This window comes from Perca fluviatilis, chromosome 11 (genome assembly GCF_010015445.1).
Source record: "Perca fluviatilis chromosome 11, GENO_Pfluv_1.0, whole genome shotgun sequence".
In the NCBI taxonomy this organism is placed as follows: domain Eukaryota; kingdom Metazoa; phylum Chordata; class Actinopteri; order Perciformes; family Percidae; genus Perca; species Perca fluviatilis.
Window position 1 is genome coordinate 37,316,071 of NC_053122.1, and position 19,754 is coordinate 37,335,824.

General features: G+C 42.1%; 1 protein-coding gene across 2 annotated transcripts in view; it reads right to left on the reverse strand.

The window, feature by feature from the left end:
- Nucleotides 1-15,352, reverse strand: part of LOC120568299 (integrin beta-1-like) — a 34,319-nt gene extending 18,967 nt beyond the window's left edge. The window contains exons 1-3 of one of the 2 annotated variants that reach the window (XM_039815707.1): nucleotides 15,248-15,352; nucleotides 14,986-15,050; nucleotides 682-748 (exon numbers count right to left, since the gene is read on the reverse strand). In XM_039815707.1, coding sequence (XP_039671641.1) covers nucleotides 682-748 — 67 coding nt within the window. In that variant the 5' untranslated portion in view covers nucleotides 14,986-15,050; nucleotides 15,248-15,352. Of the gene's footprint in view, nucleotides 1-681; nucleotides 749-14,985 lie in introns of both variants that reach the window. The other variant, XM_039815708.1, reaches the window with a different exon arrangement.
- Nucleotides 15,353-19,754: the final 4,402 nt, after the last annotated feature.

Below are 19,754 nucleotides of genomic sequence, written 5' to 3' on the forward strand. Positions count from 1 at the left end.
ATGTTTGGCCCAATGTACAGAGCATGTCAGGTCAAACCACGATAATCAACATACACATAAGTGGATAGCATGCTAAGGGGCATGTTGCACTAGGGTCACTGTTAACACAGCTGAAAACATGCTAGGGTTTAGCTCAACAGTTATGATAAGCAAAAACAGAGCCACACTTTCACAAACCTATTAGGGCTGGGTGTAAAAAAAATCAAACGATTTTCCAATTTAAATCGATTTTCATTTCAATGATCCAATATCGATTCATGAAATCTCATAAAAATGTCATGCTAGCTTGTCCCGAAGGGATTAAATGACGCTCCAAAGTTAGGCTACATTTTGGCGAGGGAAACACTGGCATGGCTGTGTTCAAAGGGGTCCCTCTGTCAATGAAATGTGACTTAATAACCACTGACTGTAGAGCTGCACGTTATTGTATGTTCATGTTAAATAAAAAAAAATACATTTAACTGCGTTGGGGTATGTTCTTAATGAAGACATTAATACTTTTAATAATGCAGCAGGTTAGAGGGAACCTTGTACAATTGTAGAATCTCTTTCATATCTAAGCTAAATTGGTTTTGTAACCAAAACATCCACAAATCGACATTGAATTGGAATCGAAAAATGGAATTGGAAAATCGGTGGCGATACCCAGCCCTAATATCTATAACATTTGTTTGCTCTTACCTTGCTGTGCCCAGCTGCCACAGAGGACCGATGATAACGTTGCTATTAAAAGTAACCGCAGATCCATCTGGAAAGAGAATAAACAAAAACTCAGTGTTGGAAGTTGGAAAAAGATCAACAGACTTCTTTGTCACGAGTGTTGGTCACCGCTAACCGCAGACAAACGGTGTTTTGTGTGTGTGTGTCTGTCTAACAGTCACTTTTTAATGTGACAGAAAGCTATCTTTAAAACATGAGAGACATGCCTATGTGTGACCACAGAAGAAAAGTTGTTTTGTTGCAAACTGCACATCTCCCTTTGTGGTACAGCTGTACAGAGGACATTTTAAATGGGCCTCCATGTCCGTTAGTAAACACTTAAAGAAACAAGCAAGTATACCATTAACACAGCAAATCCCCCTTGAAAAGGTTCTAAAGACCTGGTGACTCTTAAAACAACAGTTTCATTTTAATGAAAACATCCTGTGTGATGTTGTCTTCCTTACACCTATCCTGCCATGTGTTGTTATATACAGGGCTGTAGGCAGCAGAGGGGAGGAGCGCCTCTCATTTTGCCTTTCTCCAAATATGGAGAGAGGATTTACCCACACTCAGCTGGCGTCAGCTGCCAGGTCATCAGCACTTCGCTTTGATGAAACCACCCTACTACGTTCTGAGTGCAGTTTGGACACTTTGATGCTGTTCTAGGCCTCTTGTGTTGGTGTAAAGGTCGCTGTTATCTCGACAGGGCATCTCAGATAAGACATGACGAGAGAGAGAGACAGACAGACAGACAGGAAGCCACAGAGACGGTGTTGCGTAAAAGGTGAGGTGTTCACATGGCCGGGTTAGCTCAGTTGGTAGAGCAGGCGCACATATGTAGAAGTTTACTCCTCGACGCAGCGGCCGTGGGTTCCGACCCGCGGCCCTTTGCTGCGCGTCATTCCCCCTCTCTCTCCCATTTCAGGTATTCATCTATCCTGTGAAAATAAAGGCCTAAAAATGTCCCAAAAATAATCTAAAAAATAAATAAAGTGAGGTGTTGAGTCTTACCCAGAGTGATTCATAATGAGTAACAGCAGATGGAATTTCATGGCTGAAACAGAGCAGCAGCAGCAGCAGCAGCAGCAGCAGCAGCAGAAGCTTTAACAGCCTACTGAGAGGACAGACATCTAAAACTGCCAAAGAATGCAAATGGAGAGGAATACCTGTGGTTCATGGAGAAGTCCTATGATGCCTCTCTCTACCACACTGAGCTGCTGAGCATTAACCAACCAGCCACAACACCAACAACAGAACTGAACAAAGGCGGTTTAAGATTGTTTGTTTGAAAGCAAGTTGGAAACAGAGCTCAACAGTGTGGTATAGGAATTGAAAATCCCACTCATTTCTCCATAAGGACTTTGATTATCAGCCATAATGTCTAGACCATCCGAGGTAGACTGACCATGAGCCGGGAGATTGTGAAACGAAGGTCTCAGCTTCCGTAGAAGCCACAAGTCCGTATGAAATCAGCCTTGTGTTACAAGAAAAACATTTGTGATGTCATGGAGAAGTACTACACTACCCGCAAGCCTAAACATAACAGCAATGTCTCTGATTGGTGGGGATCGCTGTTACCATGGAAATGTTTACCGCACCTGCAAACCCGCAAACTGCTAGTGGGCTGCTATCACTGAAGTCTCTGGTTGTTTCTGTACACAGTCCTGTACTTTTGCTGTTTTCAAAATGTTCGTTCGCGCCAAATCCAACATTTTATGGTCACAATTCATCTCGTAGCTGGTTGGCTTGGTTCCAGGCTTAAAACTCTTATAAGCATTTAATGAAACGTTGAATAAGGAAAAATCACGTCCGGAACCGGAACTATTCAAAAAGTGGACGGTCAGTGGTGTGCTTTATAGCTTTGGTCATAGGTCAACATTTTTACTACGCAAGTTCAACACAGAAAAAAAATACAAAAAAAACGGCAGAAAAGAGCTAGGTGTGTTCATGCGCGTGTGTGTGTGTGTGTGTACCCATATTTGGTCAGGATATTTTATGCCTCTTCCTGAATCTCTGCCATTCCCCACAACTCTGGTGACACACTTCCTTGACCGTCTGCCCATTCCTCAAACTCACTGTGTACTTGCCCCACTAAGGAAATCAAGCAGGGTTGTAGCTAAGTCAACAGCTGTGTCCCAAAATAGTCTAGCCCTGTTGAATGCTATAAAGCTTATTCACAAACTGCCAGTGTCAGTGGACAAAAGGTGCCATTTCTATTTACACAACAAGAAAATGAGACTTTTACAGTTAACTAGGAGTGATGTAGAGGTAAAACGGGTGGCTGTACATTCTCCGGCAGATGCCCAGTGAAAAGGTGTAATGTGTTTGCTGCAGTGCTGTGGGTAAGAGCGGCCAGGCCTCTGCAAAAACAACCACATCCTGTGAAAGGGGTGCCTAATGACCAACTTAAAATGTGAGAGTTTCCCCCTAAGTGCTTTTGTGATAGTTATCGTACTGCTGTGGGGAACGGTGAAAAATAAACATGTCAGCTTAAAAAAAAAAGCAACACTGAAAGATTTGGAGAATAGTGGGGGATGCAAAAAGTCTGACATCTGACAGAAACAGCAGAGCCAAATGTGATTTTTATTTTGCATTTTAGAGTGCCTTTTAACATCTGGCCAGGGGCAACATCTGGAAATGATTTTCTGTTAATCAACAGGGCACTGTCTCTTTTAAGTATACATACTAACACAAAGAAGAAAAGCAAAACGGACAAACACGTTCAACACACAACATACCCAGCAAGATGCTTAAATAAATTCAAGTCAACACCAAGTGCAAAGACTTTCTACACTATTAGGGCTCCTCCCCAACATTCCTGAAGTACAGCTTTGTTTACCACTCTGGGGACCATTCTGCACAGGGCTGCAAATTACAGAGAGCTGACAGACTGGGAGGCATTCAGGGTCTCCGATGCCTGTGTGTGCCACATAATGGCATTAGGGAGGCACTGGCATTTCTGGTAATGATCCTGGGGCATGATAGCTTTGGACACTTCAACGTCTACCCTAAATTAAATAAAAATCTTTCTCAACCCATCTGCCTTTTTGAAATGTACATCTAATCTCTTGTTATTGCCACAGCTCTCATCAGACAAATACGTACGATATAATTCAACTGACTCAACTAATAAGACCAGTGGCTTTCACGAAGAGTCTCGCTGCCTTTTCAGCTTCAAAGCAGAAAAGTGAGTGATAGCTGAAATATTGTATGACTGACTGGTTCACTAGAAATGGCAGGACATAAAAGTCGGCGCTAACGTCACAGCTGATAAGAGCCGATAGCAACTTTGGGCAGAGGCGGACTGATAAACCTGATCCATATCAGAGTGCAACTGCTCATCATAACTGTGAAACATGATAGAAGGCCAGCTGGTATGGGGTGAATTCATTAGGGAGAAAGAGGTCAAAAAAGCGTCTAATAAATATACATTTACCACAGAGTAGCATTTCCAATCAATAGTCCCCTTCATGTATTGGATAGGGAGTTCCTGAACGAACCCTTCCAGCAAAAGACAGCCTGGGTTGGTCAATCAACAGCCTACTATCTCCACAAAGTGAACACTTTTTCTCCAAAGCAAGTAGAGCTACAACAATTAAATTGATAAGTTGTCAACTATTAAAATTAATTGCCAACTATTTTTCCTTTTAAAAGATTATTTTGACATTTATTGGATAGGACAGTTTAGGCATGAAAAGGGAAGGGGGAGGGGATGACATGCAGCAAAGGGCCGCAGGTTGGGATTGAACTGGGGGGCCGCTGCAGCCAGGACTGAGTCTCTACCAGGTGAGCTACCCAGGCGCTCCAATCGCCAACTATTTTGATAATGGATTCATATCAATGGAGAAAATCAGTTGAATACACATGTGAGGCCACGTTACTTCCTTGCCCGCAGTGAGGGGTAATACTGATAGAGAGTGGATACTTTTACAAAGTCTTACCCTACTCATCCTCCTTTCTCAGCCCCTACCTTTGTCCCTCTCGCCAAGCACACACTATGGTCTGTGAGGAGTCGTGATGACAGACCTGAGAGCCTAATATTTAGAGTAACAGGAGCACACGGTGTCGAGTCATGACTTTGTATGGTCAGGCTGGAGAAGACAGAGACGACATGATGCTGAAAATACCCATACGGTCTGTCTGCTTGAATTGCAAAGTGTAACTGTAAAACAAATTAAACTCAACACGCAACCAGTTGATCCAGTTGATATAATCAAGATGGCTCTGGTTTGTTTGAAAAGGTGAAGACATTTCAAATCAGAAACTAGACACTAGTTTCTACACGCCTCCCCCTGCTGATTTTGAGTGATTTTTGTGAATGCTCTGATTAAAACATGTAAACAAATAATGCTTTGCTTTAATGACAGTTTACTTTTAGCAGCTAGCACATAGCCTTGTCCAATGTGCTCCAGGCTCTGTGGAGTTTTGCTGCGTTTGTGACCATTTCTCTCCCCCTGACCCGCCTTCAGACCTCGTTCTGTGTCCCAGAACCTCCTACAAATTAAGCTCTGAATAGAACACATTAAATGTACCAAACTCACACAGTAATGTAAAAAACATTCCTCGGTCTAGAATATGTTCTTTCATTATTTTTTCCCCTCCAACCATCTGGCGACCCCCCAGAAATTATCTTGCGACCCCCTTGGGGGTCACGAACCGCAGGTTGAGAACCACTGCACTAGACAACATCTGCTGGGTGCAAAGGTGACCTTTTGTTTTCAATTCCTTCAGCACCTCAACTCGGTCTGCTGTCGTGCTCTGGGATGATTCGGTAAAAAACAACCATGCCAATCAGAGCTTTGTGGTCTGTATTAAGAGAGCGGGAACATCATCTTCCTGTACCAGTCGGACAGCCGACAGAAAAATTGCACGGATGAAATGTACACAGCTGTACCTGTTGAACTAAGGGATGTAAAATGTTTTTTTAAAGAATTTCCCCCCAACAGCTGCTGAGAAGATCTGAATGAAACTCGATCCTCCGCAGCGCCTCCGTGTTATAGTCCGCTGCCTGCCATCAGCCTGACGGGTCAGAGGCGTTTGATTCAATCTGCAGTCTGAAAGTGGGCCTCAGGGACTAGAGTCTCTCTCTCTCTCTCTCTCTCTCTCTCTCTCTCTCTCTCTCTCTGAAAGTCACAGAAAGCATTCCTCTGCTCACACATGTAGTTGTATTCAGAGATGCACCGAATCCAGATTTTTGGGGTTCGGCCAAACACCAAATACCGAATCCACTGGTTAAGATTCTGCTGAATCTGAAACTGAATACCAGGGACCTGCAACTGTCCTTCCTTTTCCGTACGGTACGGTACGGTCTGAAGATTTCTTCTTGCACAACTCATATTCTTTCGGATGTTTCATACCAAATGTTGTAACAGCGGTGATGTTGTGCGTCGTTTAGGGTCCTCGCCACCACCAGACAAATCAGCATTGCAGATTGAACATGTAGCTGGACTTGAATGGCCTTCTTTTAACTTAAAGTACTGCCAAACAACACTTTTTCTGCTCACGAGTCAAAAAGCCCAATATTCGACCAAATCTGAAGCCGATGCATCCCTGGTTGTATTGCAAATAAACGACTCCCTGTTTGACATCTCCGCCTACTTGACAGTGGCATTCCTCTTTCTGTGGTGAAGGAGAGACGGCGCTGAGAGAACATCATCTCTGATGGACAGCATAGGAGTGGATGTTGTTACCAATTTCCTGAGGGAAATCCTAGCATTGCGTTTTCTCATAATTTGTCCACCCCATTTATATGAATTTATATCTCCCTCATCACCGGGCGTGTGTAGCCAGGTCATGTTTGAAGAAAAAGGAATATTCTTTCACTTAAATCAGAGCTGGGATTTTCCCAAGTCAGGGCCAGCGACAGTCACACTCACACACAGGAGTTTAACACGAGGACTTTGAATCAGACTCTGCAGACGTGTGTCACCACTGCTTCTTTGTTCACCCCTTCCCCTGTTCATTGACTAGGGAAACGCACTATGCATTGTGCGGGGCAGGAGACTTCCTCTTGATAACGCCACTCACTGATATCGGGAAATACTGTCTGCACTAATAGCTTCATTAGAGGTTTATGTCACTTAAAGTTATTACAGTCACAAAATAGAAAAAAAAAAAAAAAAAAAACTGGTGGGCCAGGTGGCTAATAGGACTGCAGGATATGAAACATTTGAATGGAATATAAAAAGGCACCACTTAAAAAAAGAATGACAGATACACTATGAAGTGCAGTGTTCTACAGATGTTCTCTTTCAACTAACACAAAACATCTCGGAGAGTCTTTTCGAGATACTTCGCAGCCTTTCACAATGTTTTTGTTGCGGCAGTGGATATCGCGATGACGATAAAATAAAAAAAAAAAAAATATATATATTGTGCAACCCTAGTGTCTAATATGTAGGCCTAAGTAATACGTGGATGTTGTTCAAGTGAAAGAGTTGTATTATCTGATTAAATGAGGATATGTTACTGTGCAGATGATCTGCCCCCCGGACACGTCTGGGACTTGCTGCAGCTCATATGGCTTTGGTGTGGTCTGAAGGTGGAGCAAGGCACATCTGTGAATGTTTAGTAATCTAGTAATCCAAAGTCCATGTTTAGACTGGGGAAGACCACAGTTCAACAAGTAGGCCTAATAAAGTCCCTCTGTATAGGCTAGTTGAGTTTACGGTGTATGTGCTGTTGAATCAAACATTTTGACTTTGGTCAGGTTTTGTTTACAGAACTCTACGACGACAAACATGAAACATACATAAAAAAACAAGAGAAATGACTTTAGTTGAAACCCTAAAAATATTTTAAATGTGACATTTCTGCACCTCCCCCCCACACAAAGAGTTTCCTGCTGATTATGTTTTGCTTATACATAGGTTCCTTCTACTGCACAGTAGAAGGAACTGGTAGTGCAAATTAGAGAGATGCAGGGCAGATGGGGCATCCGGTGACTTTCCGACACAGAAACTCCAGTGAAGATAATGACTTCTTCTGAAGAGTCCATCGTGTTTTTTAATCCTCCATGTCCTCCTTGGCTACTAGCAACTGCGTGAAGGGGGGGGGATGCGGTCACGGAAGGATTGTATCATGTGGATGCGCCGACAGTTTTGTTGTCATTACTTAGAATTCCTCATGGGGGAGACAGAAACTACGCACTAGCTTTAATTTAAAAGTTGACAACTAATTGATTAATCTTTGCAGCTCTACAGAGATCCAATGGGATTATTTCAAGTTGTCTGACGGCGGCTTTTGTGTTGAAATGGGAGGTAAAAAAAATTAACCCAGTCAGTAAACAAAGAAGTTGCACAATGCACTCCTTTCATGAGTGCACATTTTATGCATAACATAGTGTTGGTACAAATAATAAGAACATAGCTAAATTCATGAGTGCCATTCTAAAATGAAAAAAATAAGCAAACAGGACAAAAACACAAACAGCTGATGCCCACGGCTCCTCTGTGTACAACTGGAAGTATTGCAAAAGCTACCATAATGCTGTCTAGTTTCTCAGTGGTTCCTGGTTTCATGCGAGTAGAGGTTAACCACACTGTGCATCACTTATGGTTGGCTCACTTTTTCTCTCTCATAAAAAAAAAAGAGAAGAGCACATTAATCCAACTTCCACATAACAGTGTGAACTTGCATGCTGTTGCTTAAATACTGAAATGCATCACAGATGAAGCTAGACTGTGCCTAATTAAGACAACCTCACACTACTGTTTCAGCTGGTATTTTAACATTACCTCTAAGAAGGGATTCTAGAAATTGGATTTAGTGAAATGAGATTTTTTTTTTTTTTCCTCCAACACTTCTTACAGTGTTTATATCATTTTACTGGACAGTGTCCAAACTATGTAATGCATATCTCAACTAGGGCTGCACAATATATCCGTTTATTATCGTCATGGCAATATCAACTGGTGCGACACATCGTCAAAGACACTCAGATTTTTTGTGTTAGTTGAAAGGAAATATCAGTAGATAACTGCACTTTAAAAAAGTGCAGTTAGTGGTGCCTTTTATATTCAATTGAATGTTCAATTGGTTCAATAAAAGAATGCTGGAAATGATTTCCTTTCATTTGTCTTGAATTCAACAAGCAGTTTGTTGTATTTCAGCAGAAAACTGAAAGCAGCAGAAATGCAGAACTGAGTACACTTAAATATTGGTTTATTTATCGCACATAATATATTTATTGCAATATTCAACAACATTATGGCATAGTGTCCTCATATCGTGCAGGCCTAATCTCAACTCACAATATAAACCCGACCACTTCCATATCTACTTTCAGGGATGTGACAGCTATATGAACACAATTGTGCGTGTCACATAATGCATCCTGGTGTAATCAAAATATGAATGCTGCACTAAAATGTCAAGAACGTCTGTGAGTAACATGCAAAGTCAAATGTAGCATTCAACACAGGTCAGCATTGTTCCCGCTGGGTGTGTCATCTGGTGGTCCACAAACTGAGTGGGGTGCCCCCCCAGCTCTGTTTGCCAGCCGGTCAGCCAAGCAGCCTCCACCTGCTGTAGAAAGTCACAGTCCCCTCCCAGTCCATTAGCTGCCCAAACAAGTCAGCATGACTCTGCATCCATTTCCTTGATTAAACCACTCCCAGGCAGCCGCTATTCTCCCCTACAGGCTGCTGAAGGATCAGGAAGAACACCTCGCTTCAGACTGCAAACACAGCATGTTGGAAGGAAACCCGAACAACCAGCAGGATTACCTCCTCTATGCAGCCAACATCTGCCATGATGCTTGATACTGAACTTTAAAAGTGCTGTCAAACTAGATGTTCCCAGGCCAGGTCGGTTTCTTGAGACAAAGCATCAGAAAAGGACACATGTTGACCATCTGACATCCAGCTGACTATAAAAATGGTTGAAAGGATTACTGAACATGTTTGTTGTCCTACAATAATACATGTGTTTGGCCGGCATCTTAAATATAATCAGTATTAGGGATGCACCGAATTTACTTTTATCACCGAAACAATACAGCTGAAAATGTTGTGATGACGCTAACAGAAACCGCGACCTGCACGTGTGTCAGTACCCGATTCACCTGCAAAGCGTCTCCTAAGCAGAGGTTGCGACGGACCACGGAGTGAAAACAATGAAAAGTGCTCTTAGAGTCTGTCAGCACACGTTTCACTGAGATCTGTTCGGATCCTCTGCACTTCATCGCGACTGTACTTGATCCGCGTTATAAAGACCATTACTTGGACGCGGAAATAAAGCAGGGCGCACGAGAAATGATCCAGGCCGCGATGGATGCGGAGAACCCGCGTGGAGACGGAGACGGAGCGCGCACGGAGCAGCGCCTGGCGCAGGAGGAGATCAGAGCGCAGGAAAAAAAAAAAAGACTCGTCTCTCTGCACCAGATGAGGGGCATGCACCCTCGCTGTCTGATATGTTCAGTGAAATCCTGCAAGAAAGTGACTCAAATAATAACAACAACAACAACAACAACAACAACAATAGGTAAGCTATTCTGTTCTTAGGCTACTATATACTGTATTTGACTATCAGATTGTAGCCATATTTCTGCTAGATATTTTTTTAATTAAATTTTAATATTAATTTATACAATTGCAATGCCTTGATTTTAGTAAAGTTAGTACACAGTCATAGCCATAAATGCAATGGTACTAATAATTGGCATAATTTCTTTCGGTGTTTTGGTTTTCGGTTTCGGCCAAGAATTTTCATTTCGGTGCATCCCTAATCAGTATCAGTCAAGGATGTAAGGAATAACCAATTTCTATTTTTCACTTGAACCTAATGGAACAATTTAAGGTAGGCAAGGGGACCCAAAATACAGTTAGCATTTTGTCTACCAATACAATCTTAATACAATGATTAATCAGCAAGGTGATTAATCCATTGTGGAGTCAACATAACATCCCAGACTCTTACATTACCAGCATTCCAAAAAAGAAAATAAGAAGCTTCTAAAAGGCTTCAAAAAAGTGTCAAGTAAGTAAAATAAAAAAAAATAAAAAAGTAGAATGATAAATAAGAGTAAAGCAAGATTTCAATTTTGATGTGCATAAACATGTTAACCTTACGTTTTAACATCTAAAAGCTATATAGAAAATGTGTCAAATTCTCATAGAAATTGAGGTTATGAAAGAGTTAATTCAGTCTGCAGCAGGCTATATTTTGGAGGTTTTGTCTGCCATGTGGAGGAGATCCCGATCTCCCAGCCCTCCTCAGAGAGATGAGATAACACATTCCATCTTAACTGGCTCCAAACTATCTGGTGGGGGAACTACATCACTGAAATATGGGGAGCTTTTTCCACTTCTTTCCAACATGAACCCAGAGTTTAACGTAGAGGGAGTATGACGACATGTTTGACCCTAAAAAAAAAATAAATAAAAAATAACTTGAAATCCCTACAGGCAGGTTTTAAAATGTTGTTTCCTCCCTCAGTAAGTATGTAAAAAAAGAGGCTGGATTCCATTTCCAACACCTTCTGAATTAAGTTATTATTATATACAAGTTAAAGGCCTTTTAAGTTAGAGATGTTGTTCTCCTTTGGGGTTTTAAAACAGTTACTCTTAACAGCTTCTTTTATCGGTGTAACTGATGAAAATGACATTTCTTCTGATCTATTAAGTCTCTCGGGGCAGCAGATTCCCCCATTTTTAAAGATTGGAAATAGATTATTCTTGGCATTTTTTCTTGAACATTAAACGCTGACGATTAATTTGCTGTCACACTACTAAATCAATTAACAGCAGTAGTTACTTGTCTTCTCCTTTGTGACGGTTTTCTTGTACACTGATCAAAATGTATCCCTCATTCCTACATATAGTACATGATAAAAAAATATGTCAATCTTTTCTTGCATTTCTTGCCGCATCTTCACAAGCGGTTTGAAAAACTCTTCATGTCTTTGCTGTGACATTTTACCACAGAGGGTGGAGTCATGGAGGGATAAGGTTTGAATCATGATCATGATCATGTATCTACAAACATCCCCTTCCCGCATGATTCGCCTGGCCGTCACTGGCAGGCCAGATCATCCGTGACTCATTTCTGACTGAGTCGGGGGTAAAGGCCTGGAGTGGAGTCATGCTGAATGACCCTTCAAACTGCCGCGGACACTCCTAGATGCTAGCTGAGCACTGCTCACTCCGTTTAAACATCACAACAATGTAACTAAGGGAAGTGACTCAGTGAGCTGCAGGGGGCCGCTCCAGTCTACAGACTTGTCTCCCATCATGCCTACAATTACCAGGACTGGTGTATATAATCTGCATCCATGTCACGATCAAAGACATTCAGGGTTTCTCGCCTCGATACAGTGCTGTTGCTATGTCATTATGATGCTGTCTAAAAGCAAAGGCAGGATAATTAACCCAAAGCCTTTAACTCCTCTCGTCTCTAAATTAGGCCTTGGTGAACACAGATTACTAGTTCAACAAATCAAGTTTCTCCCTGAGATTAAAAAGGAGGGTTTAACAGTAAGGGTTGCCCGATGGCCCGGGGCAAGCAAAACACCACGTCTGGCGAGTAAATATATCAACCCATTTCCACCCATACCATAAATGACGCTCAATGGTGTTTTTTGCCCCCAACTGCTCCTTCCAGGCAGCGCTGCGACTGCTGCCTTCAAGGCACCTAACCTTAACAATAACCAGTGCCTCCCAACGGCGCCTTCCAGACAGCGCTGCCAGGAAGGCACCGCTGGGGGGCAAAAAAACACGATAAACATAAATGACTTCTCTTTCTCTTGCCCGGTCGGAGATTGCTACGAGTGCACAACTAGGGTTTTCGGTACCATTAAGGCTGTTTACGCTTCTGCGTTGAATCGACAGCGTAACCCCACAGACCCCTCTGCGTCGCCGCAAACCCCCCTCCGAGCCCTCTGCCGTAGCTCGACGTGCACCTCCAAAAATATGTAACTTTGCGTCAAGGCGACGCAGACCGCAAGGACTGCGATTGGTCAACTGGTCCTGTGTGTTGATAGTGGGTGTTTCTAGCAGCCTACTGTGGGGAGTAGCAACATGCTAGTTCACTGACATCAGCTTGGCAAATAAACTCAGACATATTTTGGTTACAATGTCGAGTTATCCGTTTGTAAAGTGTCTATATGTCAGTAATGTTTTGAAATTAGCACTTCGACAGCAAGCAGTACTTTGTGGGCAGTTGTGCTAAAGTTTGCTTGCCAACACCCCATAGCGTTATGGAGGTGAAATGCACCGCGATGCAAAGCAACCCCGGCGCAGAACTCTGAAAGGGTCACGACGCCGTAGCTACGGCGTGGAGTTGACGCAGAAGCATAAAGCAGCCTTTATGAGGCTTAGGCGCAGCACCCAAGCCAGTTTTGGGTACCACCTATGCCGAATGAATCCAACTAAATGACTTCTCAGATCTAATGATTGTAGTTTTGTCTCCAGTGGACTTCTTTAGCAGGTTTTCTCTTGAAGATTTTTTAATGTTACGTATTTATTATCTGCTCTAGCTTTTCCATTGTTTTACACACAGATATGGAATAATAATGGTCCAAAATACGTGAAACTGCATGATTGTTACTGAAAAAATTTACATTTTGTTGACGGAGGACCCTTAAACATCCGCCAAATATAGTATGTGCACCTATGTCTTTCATAAGCCCAGGGAAAACACTCATAACGTATATGAGAATTAGATTTTCTGTATGGCTTGAAGATGTTAAAACGTATGTTTAATGTGTTTATGCAAATTGTCACATCTTTTCTCGCCTCGATAAAGTGCTGTTACTATGTCATTATGATGCTGTCTAGAAGCAAAGGCAGGATAATTAACCCAAAGCCTTTAACTCCCCTTGTCACTAAATTAGGCCCTGGTGAACACTGATTACTAGTTCAACAAATCAAGTTTCTCTCAGAGATTAACAATGGAAAGAAGAAGAAAAAACACCCCCCCAGGCAGCAATTCCTTTACAGGAAGTGAAAGAGGCAGGCAAGACCAATCTTGTCCAGCTTACATACTGTACAGTCAACAGTTCTGAATCAGCGCTGTGGGCAAGGCTGAACAAGAGACTCTAGATCCTGGTTAACCAATCTGGCCTTCTTTAAGACGCCTTGGTCTCACTGTATCCTCAACCACAGCTTATACAGCCCATAATGCACCATGTTTGACCAGACTGGGGTCCAGCTGCAGTTTGTTTCAGGATATTCTTTACAAGTCTAACTTCATTTAAATGCTTGCGAGTTGGGCTTACAAAAGGGATTTGGTTTAGATTTCCTACATCATGTATGTTTTGCCTAAAGTTATGAGACTTTAAAAGTAACTCCGATGTAAATAAAATGCTCCTTTCGTACAGTCCAAACACAAATGTTAAAGACATCTGCAAAGGTTCTTTGGTTTTGACTAATTGAGAAAAGCCTGGTGGTTGGTCAAATGGACCCAGGTGCTTTAACTGCATATCTAAAGAAAACCGCATGGTTCACCCTTTTTCATGAGAAAAGATGACTTTGATGGAATTTGTCATTTTTTCAGACTGACAACTATACCAAGTACTAATTTGTTGAGCTCCCTTTTCAATGTAAAAGTTCCACATTGCTGGAAGAGAAAGACCCATAGAAATCCTTTGAGGAGAATACAAAAATAGCAGTTAAGAGGAGTGGATGTAAAAGATAAACCACAAAACTGTCTAGAAATCTATCCTTTAGAGAGTTAAACAAAATATAGCCCACTGTAACAATAAGACAACAATGTCAAAGTAATCAACAAAATACCTTTAGGGAAGATAAGTCACAACAAAATGATCAGACAGAGCAACAGAAATATTCAAGTTTTTAGACCTGTTGAATACATTTGTAAGTTTAAACATCTGTAAAAGCATCTGGGATTGTTTTGACTTTAGAATGAGGTAATAATGGTGTTAATAGTTACCCAGGACTGATAGCCTAAATCACACAATCTTCTCCCACTTTAAACCACCCATACTGCCCCTCTTCGCTTATACAAAGCAATGGCCTACTTTCTTTACAAAGCCCGAAATTAAGACTTGGGGTGTAACGTTAACGTTAGGTTGAAATATGCCAACGTTTTACAATGTCATGTTGTCGAAAGCAGTATGGCATAAAGGAAAATAATGGAGGAAAAATAAACTGTCTTTCGACTGCTAACGTTAGCAAGCTAACCGCACTTAGTTATCGTTAATCCACACCCAAAGTTTGCCCCTGAAGACAGGCATTCCTCGCTTCTCCCCTTTTGTCGTTTACAGTGTGCTTTCAGTCGACTGACTGGTTAAATGTGACAAATGTAGGTTAAAATAACACTTACCTTGTGTTTTTACTATACGGGCGTTTCCGTTGAGTTAGGGTAACATCAGCCCGGAAAAAAGTGTCCTTTTTAAAACAAATATAAACGGTTAACTTTACTGAGACGAGGACTAGCTAAAATTGTTATAAGGGTCCGCTTTGTTTTAGCTAATAACCCGCACCGCTCCGCCGAGTAGACTACGTAACGTTCCCACTAACGACACGTGAACGGCTACTTTACTATATCCAAAATGTATTATTATGGGTAAACTATATATATTTACAATTAAATAAGGAGCGAGGAGTCCCTGGCTCGCCCAAACACGTTACAGTCGCTGCTCCGGTGCCGCCTGCCTGCTGCAGTGGTCGTTTTCGTATGCCCCAGTTCAACAAGCATTCTTATTAGACCCCGCCTACACAGGAAGAGCAGCGGCACGTACAGGCCGAACCAATAAACACACACACACACACACCGGAGAACAGTGAACCCTTCCTCACCTCGGATGTGGTGAACGCTCCCCATTCACACGCACGCGCACATACTCATATAAATGGTTAATAAACAGTAGGTCATGTTTCTGGATTCATCTTCCTGCTGCATTAATGTGTATGTTGCCTTTTCCTGCTGTAGATGTTTAAGGCTGTGCTAATGTTAACTCCTTTATATAGCTTACCGTTGGCTAATTTAATCTACAGCAACGCATCATATTCTATAAGATCATCATATGTTTGTTGCAGGGTCGCTGTCCTGTGAGATCCACGTATCTCCAAAAAATTCAACTTTTCATGGTGTTAGAAAAACAGTTGTTACGATGCATTCCCAGCTGATCCAATTTGCTGATAAAGGAGGAAAATCCAACATCATCCTTCAGTTTTGTCCCCAAAATTCAAAATCATTAAAGTTGGAGATAAATGGTTGGAAGGGCATGTTGCCTTTAAATGTTAACTTAACGCAATTTGATGGAATCCCATTCTTCAACCAGCAGTCCTGACCTCAACCCCATTGAACACTTGTGGGATCAGCTTGGGCGTGCTGTTGGTGCCAGAGTGACCGACACAACCACGTTGGCTGACCTGTGACAAATGCTGGTTGAAGAATGGGATGCCATCCCACAGCAGTGTGTGACCAGGCTGGTGACCAGCATGAGGAGGAGGTGCCAGGCTGTTGTGGCTGTGTATGGTTCTTCCACACGCTACTGAGGCTCCTGTTTGTGAAATCAATAAATTGTTAAATTGCCAATATGTCTTATTTCTTCAAACTCCAAACATTCAATCATTCAATCCACCAAACACCAAACGAGTCAATGGCAGAATAAGCTGTTAGGCATTGGCAGAGAAGATTTGGCAAATTTTTCATGGGCGCAACCCACCCACATACTCAGCGCTGCTGCTCATCCCACAAATGCATGTTCGCCCCATTTGTAAGGGAACTAAACAGGCTTTCCAACGGTATAAGATTTATTTATTTATTTACAAAAAGCATTGTTACCACAGAGAAATAATCTACCAAACACAAATTTTCTTACTTGTTGTGCTAAGTTTAGTTTTGTAAACCTCTGTTGCCCCAAACTAGAAACCAGTGGTGGAATGTAACTATTTACTCTAGTACTGTACTTAAGTCCAAATGTTGAGGTACTTGTACTTTACTTGAGTCTTTTCTTTTCATGCCACTTTCTACTTCTACTCCGCTACATTTCAGAGAGAAATATTGTACTTTTTACTCCACTACATTCATCTGTTACAGCTTTAGTTACTAGTTACTTTACACATTAAGATTCCTGCACATAAAACACAGTTTATAAAATCTGATATTTTATTATCAATGAAACTAGCCAACAATATAACGGCTGCAAGTCCAGCTGAGATGATGAGACCATTAAACACAGAACTGGTTGGATCCTTTACACTTTCCACAATGGGAGGAGAGTTCTGCATCGAGTACTTTTACTTTTAATACTTTAAGTACATTTTCCTGATGATGCTTACATACTTTTACTTAAGTAACATTTCCAATGCAGGACTTTTAATTGTAACAGGGTATTTTTACAGTGTAGTATTGGTACTTTTACTTAGAAGAAGGATCTGGGCGCCTGGGTAGCTCACCAGGTAGAACGCGCGCCCATATACAGAGGTTTACTCATCGACGCAGCGGCTGTGGGTTTTGATTCCAACCTTTGGTCCTTTGTCATCCCCCCCTCTCTCTCTCCTTTCATGTCTTCATCTGTCCTATAAATAAATGTCTAACATGCCCAAAATAATAATTAAAAAACAGAAAGGCTCTGAATACTTTTTTTATTTGCTGAAAAAGACACTTGACTTTGAGTGAAGCAGTGAAGGACCAGCTTTCCCACATTTAGCCTCTAGAATGTCTGTATACAATGTGTGAGGAGCGTGTAACAGCTGATGCTGCCAGCTGGCTAAATGAAGTCATCATCTCAATTCCTTTACATCACCGCACAGTCATCCTGCCACATACCTCTATAATCCGCTCAGGGTACAGTATCAGTTTCACATCCATTCATAGCTGGGAAAGACCAAACACAACCACAGACCTCTGATGATCATTGCTTTGCTGAAGGGCACATCAGAGGGAAATGCTCAGGCACAGGACAGTGTTTGCTGTGTTTTCACATATTAAGGAACCAAACTCAGTCCTCTTAAAGAGGACCAAAAAGTGGACCAACAGAAAAGGGACTCAGTTCTTTTTGCGTTCACGGTGACGGTTTACTTGAAAGAAGGTCTCAGTTCTCTTTACTGGTCCACTTCAGCTCTGACAGGGCCTCAAGGCTAAAATACATAAAAGGCTAAAGGAACCTGGAAGGTGTTGTGTTCACAATGCACAGGTGAAGAGAACTACACCCCAGTCTTAAAGGGAACCGTACTCAGACCATCTCCCCAAGAGTTATGAGTACAGTTTGTTTTAGACGGGTCTGAGTCCCTTTGGAGTGTTCACGTATGCTCCAAAAATGCTGACTAATAGGTCTGAGTTTTTTTGGAGGGCTGAAATGGACCAAGTGTGACAACGCCCTACTTTCACCTTTTGGGGTGGCTGTAGCTCAGTCCGGAGGGAGTTGGGTTGGGAACCGGAGGGTTGCTGGGTCAAGTACCCATACGGACCGAAGTACAGAGTGTGGACTGGTAGCTGGAGATATGTCAGTTCACCTCCTGGGCCAGGCAGGGGATCAATACAAAATTAAAATTTGATATCCTTAACCAGTCTGTGGACACAGACACATTATGGTTTGCTGCTTCTAGGTCAACATCTGCTTCTAGGTCAACATCTGCTTCTAGGCCAACATCCTCCAACTAATTCATCTCTCATTGTATCTTATGCCAGTCAGTCCGATAAGGTACAAAAAAAGAGCTGTCTACAGGCTTCTATTGGCGACCCGTTTCTTTTAGTTTTGTTGAATACGAATGCTTTTCTAAATATGTAGTTAGCAAGATAAGGCCCTTATAATTTGAATTTCATAGTTTGCTTTAGTGGTATAAATCCCCAAACAAATTTGCATTTAATCAAATTATCACAAACCAACAACACAGCCAACTGTGCCCAGTTGATAATCCAACCTTGATGCCGTTAATTATAGTGTTTCTCAAAATTTCAAACTGACCATACAACTTGAAAAAAGAACAAACTTACGTTTATTGTCACATACAATTGAACACAGCACGACATAGTGAAATAAATCCCTGATGTAACCCGTTGTTGGCTGTGTGCAGAGTCAGGGGGGCAGCAGAGGTGAAATATACATTACTGTTCATTATGTTTAATTTACATTTACAATTTAGGCATGCCACTGTGTTTGCACTTTGTGTTCTATATGATCAATAGCACAAATAATAATAATAGATTTTCTTTCCATGAGTATTGCTTCATAAACTCCAATGCTGGGGAGTCAGACTGATAAACACGCCTGCCTCTTCATGGCTAGACAGACTGTAGTGTATAACTCAGTAAATCAGGTTAACTGCACTTAAACTCTTTGCAACACAGAAACGAGACAGCAAACAAGCCCAACTGGAGACACTGAAACCAGCAGCATTATGGGAAGTGGTATAGTGGCAACGGGTTGGGCAGGAAGCCTCACATCAAAATGAAACCACAGGACTGAAGTTCACATGAGATCAGACTGAGCCGAGCTGAATGCTGCAGTTTAATGTAGCTTATGATAAAAGATTTTCACTGAAGCAGACCGTTTTATACATGTAACGCGTTTAGTTTGAGTCTGTGAAACATGCTGCTGTTGCACAAAAATGTTCAGAAAGGCAACGCTGCCGCTCTGTGGTCAAACAGGATACAGCATGCAGACAGTGACGCTTGCACTTTCCAGGAACGCACCCTACTTTTTAAACCCACAGTGCAGTGCACAAAGGCAACAGAGGAGCTGAAAAGTAAAATTGATCATAGTGGTGAAAGCAGCTCCAGAAAGCAGTGTTGCAGTAGGCCTACATGAGTCCGGTCTTGGTCTGGAGACCACTTTTTGAAGGTGTCGGCCACAGTTTTACTTGATCTTGTGCTCTTGTCTCAGATAAAGAGGACTCTGGATTTTATTTCAAGGCCGGTCAAGACCACTACTGCCTTTTGATTATTTTATCAAGGCATTCATCATGATATACGTATGGCAATAACAGAGGTGAATGAAGAAGAATCTACATTTGTTTACTGTGGGTTTTTTTATGGGAATGTGGATCTTTCAGATCAATTTGATGAGTACCCAGGGGCGGGGCTAGAAGGGGGGGCACAGGGTGGCACCGGCCCCACCCTGAAATATGGTTGCCCCCCCCCCA